Source organism: Eimeria tenella, genomic scaffold, assembly GCF_000499545.2.
Source record: "Eimeria tenella Houghton genomic scaffold, Eth_scaff68, whole genome shotgun sequence".
Taxonomy (NCBI): Eukaryota; Apicomplexa; class Conoidasida; order Eucoccidiorida; family Eimeriidae; genus Eimeria; species Eimeria tenella.
The window spans coordinates 173,606-181,105 of NW_013543435.1; the positions used below are offsets into that span (position 1 = coordinate 173,606).

At 50.1% G+C, this 7,500-nt stretch overlaps 1 protein-coding gene across 1 annotated transcript; it reads right to left on the bottom strand.

The window, feature by feature from the left end:
- Positions 1–5,947, bottom strand: ETH_00032350 (uncharacterized protein; the record flags this gene model as incomplete). Its single annotated transcript, XM_013377934.1, has 9 exons — positions 1–81; positions 193–376; positions 485–1,515; positions 2,418–3,420; positions 4,180–4,247; positions 4,763–4,786; positions 4,960–5,022; positions 5,301–5,441; positions 5,939–5,947. 9 exons carry the CDS (start codon positions 5,945–5,947, stop codon positions 1–3), a joined length of 2,604 nt encoding a protein of 867 aa, XP_013233388.1.
- Positions 5,948–7,500: the final 1,553 nt, after the last annotated feature.

The window sequence follows — 7,500 nt, forward strand, 5'->3', positions numbered from 1 at the left end:
TTACCCCTTGGGAGAGCCTAGACTCAACGCCTTCCTCTTCACCTCTGCTGCGACTACGCATTCAAAGCAGCTCAGGGGGACCTGCCGCACAAACCCTAAACCCTAAACCCTAAACCCTAAACCCTAAGCCTAAACCCTAAACCCTAAACCCTAGAGCAACAAGAATACTGCTCGTTTCCAAAATGAAAGTACCTTGAACTCTCCCCAAACGAGACACGTGCGCGCCTGTGCTGCTGCTGTTTCTCCCGCTGCTGCTGCTGCTGCTGTTGCTGCTGCTGGTGTTGCTGCTGCTGCTGCTGCAGGCGCTGCTGAGCAGCAAATCCACTCTTTAGGAAGCTTTTGTTTGCGCAGCAGCGCGCGCAGCTGCCAGTAGCACCTAATTAACAAGCCGCACCCTAAACCCTAAACCCTAAACCCTAAACCCTAAGCCCTAGCGCTCGAGCCCTACGTTCTAAACCCTAAACCCTAAACCCTAAACCCTCACGACTGCAGCAGGGAAAAGTCTCCGTAGCGCTGGGCCATCGCCACCGAAAGGGGAAGGGCCCCTTCAAGGTTTTGCTGCAGTTTTCTTTTTGCTGCGACAAGGAGACAAAACAAAGCCAGTCTTGCTGCTGCTGTTGCCGCTGCTGCTGCTGCTGGTCCTGCTGCTGCTGCAGCAGGTCCTGTTGCTGCAGCTGCTGCTGCTGGCGCCGCAGCAGTCTCCTCTAACGCAGTGTCAAGGCTGCAGTGTGCTGCAGCTGCTTCTGCTGCAGCTGCAGCTTCTAATTCTGCTGCGGCTGCTGCTGCAATTCCTGCCGCTGCTGCTGCTTCTTCTGCTGCTGCTGCAGCAGCCTCGAAGTCAACAGCAGCATTACCACACAAGATGCAACACGCGATGTAAACATGCAGCAGCAGCAGCTGCGGCTGCTGCTGCTGCTGCTGCTGCCCCGACCCCACAGTCTCTAAAGCAGCATCGGCAAGCTCAAGGAAAGCAGCAAGCAGCCTCGACCCTCTAGATGCTGCTGTTCCTGCTGCTGCTGCTTCTGCTGCTGCTGCTGCTGATTCACCTTCTGCTGCTGCTGATGCTACGGAGTTTGGCGCTGCCAGCAGCAGCTGCTGCGCCTGTGCTGCTGCTTCTCTCGCGGGCCTAGACTGCCGCAAACTGCAACCAAGGAGCTCAGGCACCAGTTGCTGCTGCTGCTGCTGCTGCGGCTGCTGCTGCTGCTGCTGCTGCGGCTGCTGCTCCTGGTCTTCTGTATCTCCTGCTTCAGTACGGGGAGAGCTTGGCGTTGCTGCTGCTGCTGCTGCTGCTGCTGCTGCCAAATCCGGCGGCGAGCGGAAGAAGATGCTGCCGGCAGCAGCTGCTGCGGGTCGAGCAGCAGCAGCAGCAGCAACTGCTGCTGCTGCTGCTGCTGGAGCAGCAGCAGCAGAGGGGCCCTTAAAAAGAGGAAAGGCAGCAGCGAGAGCAGCACTTAAGTCTTCTGAGGCCTCGAGGGCAAACGTCTGTAGGCCAATGGCGCTTCGACTGCATGCACACTGCAGCAGCAGCAGCAGCAGCAGCAGCAGCACCGGCGTAACGAGCGGCGCGAGCATTAACAAAAATAAGTGCAGCCGCAGTAAGGGCTGCAGCAGCTGCATCTCCAGCAGCAACTGCAGCAGCGAGTACAGCAGCAACTGCAGCAGCAAGTACAGCAGCAACTGCAGCGGCAACTGCAGCAGCGATCACAGCAGCAGCTGCAGCACCAAGTGCTGAGGCAGCTGCAGCAGGAAGTACAGCAGCAGCTGCAGCAGCAACCGCTGCGGCAACTGCAGCAGATATCACAGAAGCAACTGCAGCAGCAACTGCTGCGGCAACTGCAGCAGATATCATAGCAGCAACTGCAGCAGCAACCCCTGCGGCAACTGCAGCAGATATCATAGCAGCAACTGCAGCAGCAACCCCTGCGGCAACTGCGGCAGCGATCCGAGCAGCAACTGCAGCAGCGACTGCTGCAGGAACTGCAGCAGCGATCACAGCAGCAACTGCAGCAGCAACGGCTGCGGCAAGTGCAGCAGCGACCATAGCAGCAGTTGCAGCAGCAACGGCTGCGGCAACTGCAGCAGTGAATACAGCAGCAACTGCAGCAGCCACTGCCGCGGCAACTGCAGCGGCGATCAGAGCAGCAAATGCAGCACGAACTGCTGCAGCAACTGCAGCAGGAGGTACAGTAGCAACTGCAGCAGGAAGTGCTGCGGTAACTGCAGCAGGAAGTACAGCAGCAACCGCAGATGGAACTGCTGCGGTAACTGCAGCAGGAAGTACAGCAGCAACTGCAGCAGGAACTGCTGCGGCAACTGCAGCAGGAAGTACAGCAGCAACTGCAGCGGCAACTGCAGCAGCGATCACAGCAGCAACTCCAGCAGAAACTGCAGCAGCAGCACTGCAACAAAAATTTTACCTGACAACCCTTGGCTGCAGTTGTCGTCTGTTTGGGCTGCACTTCCTGTTGCTGCTGTTCTTCTAGCTGCTGCTGCTGCTGTTGTTGCTGCTGCTGTTGCTGCTGCTGCTGCCGCTGCTCTTTTTGCTGCTGCTGCTGCTGCTGCTGCTCCAGTTCTCGGTGGCGAGGCGTAGCGAGGTTCTGCGCAACAGACAACCGGACTGCCGGCTGCTCATGTGCTGCTGTTGCTGCTGCTGTTGCTGCTGCTTCTGCTGCTGCTGTTTCTGCTGCTGTTGCTGCTGCTGCTGTCGCTTGAAAAGGCAGGAAAAAAGACTCCCGCGAATCCCAAGAAGACCCTCCATACGATTTGCTGCCGCCAGCTTCATCCCATCCATTTCCTTGCAAGCTTTGCTGCTGCTGTTGCTGCAGCAGCAGCAACTGCTGCTGCTGCTGTTGCTGCAGCGGCAGCAACTGCTGCTGCTGCTGCTGCTGCGCAGGCAAGGCAGAGTTGTAGCCTCCTCCGTTTAGTGAGGGCTGTTGCTGCTGCTGCTGCTGCCATACCTGCTGCCAGTGCTGCTGCTGCCACGACTGCTGCTTCTGCCACGATTGCTGCTGCTGCTGCTGCTGCTGCTGCAAGTTTGGGCTGTCGCCGTCACAGCTAGGGCCCAGGGGCCCCGAGAGCAAGGAGCTTGAAAATGGCATAGTCTTTCTGCTGCTGCTGCTGCTGCTGCTTCTGCTGCTGCTGCTGTTGTTGCTGCTACTCGCGACGTCGCCGCTGCTGCTGCTGCTGTCTTCGTTGGTGCTACTGGTACGGCTGCTGCCGCTGCTGCGCTTATTGCTGTGGTCTTTGCTGCTGCTACTGCTGCTGCTGCTCCTGCTGCAGCTATCGCCTTTACTCCCCCTCCTGCTGCTGCTGCTGCGCTGCTGCTGCTGCTGCTGCTGCTGCTGCTGCCGCTGCAACACAACGAGTTCGAGACGGCGAAAGGATAGGGAACTTTCTGGGGCAAACCCTGAAGCCTTAAGCCTAAACCCTAAACCCTAAACCCTAAACCCTCGATTCTGCGTGCAGAAGAAGTGCAGCTGCACTGAAAATCGCGGTCGACGCCAACCCCAACTCCCAAACCCTAAACCCTAAACCCTAAACCCTCGCGGGGGGAAGACGGCGGCCAGAGCATCTCCACGTGGAGTTTTTCAAAACCCTAAACCCTGAATTATAACTCGAAGAAAGTCAAAAAAACGTAAACCCTAAACCCTCAACCCTAAACCCTGCACCGGTTCGGACTGGCTGGTCCAGACCAGCGCCGCCTCGCGGCAGCAGCAAAAAGCAAAAGGGGAATAAATAATTTGATTTAATTTAATTTAATTTTAAAAAGAAAAATAAAATTTAAATTCATTTCTGCTGCTGCTCCCAAGCAACGGGAAAGTGAAAGCAGAGAGCCGACAGCAGCAGTAGGAGCAGGAGCACCAGCAGTGGTGTGCTGCTGCTGATGCTGCTGCTGCTGCTGCTGCTGCGGCATGCAGCAGCTGCAGCAGCAAATTAAATTCGACTTTTAATGCATTTATTTGCAATTATTGATATAATTGTTTGCAATTTTTAATTGAAAATAAAATGAAATTCAAATTTGAGATTTTCACGTTCAGACAGCCGCCGCGCTCTCGGGTGTACAGACATCTCGCCTTCGCCCGCCCCCGCGAGCTGCCGATACACCCCACTCACACACCCAAACCCTAAACCCTAAACTCTAAATCCTAAACCCTAAACCCCAAACCCTAAACCCTAAACCCTAGAGCCAACGCTCTGGGCTCGCAGTAAGGCCTCAACTCCGGCCCCGAAGCTCTGAGGCCTACACCCTGAGCCGTAAACCCTAAACCCTAAACCCTAAACCCTAAACCCTAGACCCCGATATATTCAACCAGCAGCCTAAACCCTAAACCCTAAACCCTAAACCCTGATTCCCGATCGCTTCAACCAGCAGCCTAAACCCTAAACCCTAAACCCTAAACCCTAAACGCCAAACCCTAAACCGTTAACCTCTGCTCTACCGACAGCCCAGTCGCTGCATGCGCTTTTGCAAAAAAAGTCGAGGGTTTGGAGTAAGGGTTTAGGGTTTAGGGTTTGGGATATAGACACACAATAAAAAAAAAGAAAACAGCGTTTTATATTCAAACAACATGAATCTTAAACCCTAAACCCTAAACCCTAAACACTAAAGCTCAAACCCTAAACCCTAAACCATCAAACGCGTTGCCTGGAAACACACCCCCCAGCCCCAACCAAAACCCTCACTAGGGTTTAGGGTTTAGGGTTTGGCAATGAGGCTTCACTCAGATTCCGTTTTGGGGGCTTCTGCACTCTTTGCCCCCACCTTTACCACATAGTCGATTACATCCTGCACACAAACCCTAAACCCTAAACCCTAAACCCTAAACCCTAAATCCTTTGTCTTGGATGGCCCAGCACACCTCAGGCTTGGCCCAAAATTCAGACCGTAGCTTTAAACAAGCTATACACTCTGAACCCTAGGTCCTAAACCCTAAGCCCTAATTTAGGGTTTGCGCTCGCCTGAATTGTTTCAAATGAGTCCGCATCTTCGTCAGGAATTACTATGCCGTAGATGTCCTCCGCCTGTGCGCAAACCCTAAATAAGGGTTCAGGGTCTAGGGTTTGGCCGTATCTTTGGGGATTCTAGTGACGCCCTCAAAAACATAACCCTAAACCCTAAACCCTAAACCCTAAACCCTAACACGGTCACAAAAGGTTCATCCCTTTCTGCTTTCGCCTTTCAGCGGCTCCCTAGACCCTAAACCCTAGACCCTAAACCCTAAACCGTAGACCCTAAACTCTAGACCCTAGACCCTAAACCCTAAACCCTAAACCCTAAACCCTAAACCCTAAACCCTCACGTCTAGCACGAACTCCACGGTGTCTAGACAGTCCCAGGGCCTCTCTTCTTTCGTTTGAAACTCCTCAAACCTCAAATTAGGGTTTACAGTTGTCCCTTCTTTGCAGTATTTGCTGGCCAAGTCCACCAGCTGCCGCGACACCTGCAAACCCCAAACCCTAAACCCTAGCCCCAAACCCTAAACCCTAAACCCTCACCCTCGCTCAGACCCCAAACCCCAGCCTACGCAGCCCTCTGCAGGCCTGCCACCTCCCCCCAACACCCCAAACCCCAAACCCCAAACCCTAAACCCTAAACCCTAAACCCTACTTCTTTGGGTTCAAACGAAGCACTGGAGCTGCTGCTGCTGCTCAACTCTTCACTAGAAAAGGCCCTTTGCCACTCCCTGCGGCAGTGGGGCCCCCCAGCAGCAAAAAGGGTCTTTTTGGGGGACCCCAGGGGTGTTGCGGGGGCCCCCCCCGGGGGCCCCCGGGGGGCCCCCTGGGGGGCCCCCTGGGGGGCCCCCCGGGGGGGCCCCCCTGCTTCCCAGAGGCCCCCAGATAGGCCCCCAGGGAGGCCCCGAAGAAATGAAATGAATTGGGGTTTAGGGTTTGGGAGGAAGAGCAAGGGTTTGGAGATGAGGGTTTGGAGTGTATGTACAGGTGGCATGGTGGGGGTTTGAAGGAAGCTGCGGAAGTACAGATTTAGGGTTAAAATAAATCAAAAGAATTATTTTAATTATTTATTTTAATTTTAAATTTGTTTTAATTTTTTAATTGCGAGAAAAAGCGGGCCAGAAACGCCGGGACCGCGGGCGGAAAGCGCCCGCCCAAGCCCTAAACCCTAAACCCGAAACCCTAAACCCTAAACCCTAAACCCTAATTCAGCACCTAACACCATTGTTGGTAACTGATTAGTAAAGCAAGTAATTTGAAGCTTGTTCTCCACTTCTTCAAGGGCCTAGGGTTTAGGGTTTAGGGTTTAGGGTTTAGCAAATCCAGTTTGAGAGTTATAAATGGAATTCTGAAGTATTATTTCTTTTAATAAGGAAGCAAACAGCAAAAAGACAAAGTAGAGAAAACAAATAAACCTCCATGCAATTTGATTTATTTCATTTTATTTCTTTATTTTATTTTATTTTATTTTATTTTATTTTATTTTAAATCAAAATTTGGCCAAAGCTGTCCCAAGAAGAAACGGCAAGCAGCAGCAGCAGCAGCAGCAGCAAAATGAGCTGCACCAGCAGCAGCAGCAGCAATAGCAAAAACAGCAGCGGCAGCAGAGAAATGAGCATCTGCAGGAACACCAGCACAATCAGCAGCAGCAGCAGCAGCAGCAGCAGCAAAATTAGTAACAGCAGCAGCAACGTGAATGGGTTGAATCGGATCAATTCATTTAACTATTTTGAAATCAACTGGAAATAAAAGCAGCAGGAGCAGCAAAGTCAGCAGCAGCAGCAACTTGTGCTGACTTTGCTGCTGCTGCTTCTGCTGCTGGCCAAAATTAGCAGCAGAAGTTGCTGCTGTTGATTTTTGCTGCTACTGCTGCTCTATTGCGCCCCTGCAGCAGCGCGGCCATTTAGATTTTACTTTTATCTTTTTGTTTTCAATTTATTTATTTTATTTTATTTTATTTCACTTAACTTATTTCATTTTAATTTATTTAATTTATTGTATTTTAATTTCCTTAAGTTAATTGATTTAATCTAATTCAATTTAGTCTAATTTAATTTAATTTAATTTGACGTTTTACTCTATTTGCCATTTGTTTGCACAAGTACTTTCCTTACCCAAATGCAATTCAGTTTATTTATTTATTAATTATTATTATTTATTCCTTTCTTTATTATTAATTAATTAATTATTAATTAATCAATTAATCAATTACTAGTTAATTAATTAACTAATTAATTTTTTCATTATTAATTAAATAATCATTAATTAATTAATTAGTTGATATACTATTAACCTCATTAGTTAATTACTAATTAGTCAATTCATTCATATATTTATGATTAATTAATTAATTGATTACTAATCAATTAATTAATTTGTATATATTAATTAATTAATTAATTAATTAATTAATTTATTTATTTATTTATTTATTTATTCATCTTTTGTCTAGTTGTGTAGTGTTTACGGCGGAGGAATTTGCTGGAAAATAAGAAATGAAATAAATCAAAATTAAAAAATTAAAACTTAAAATAAAATGGAGCAATA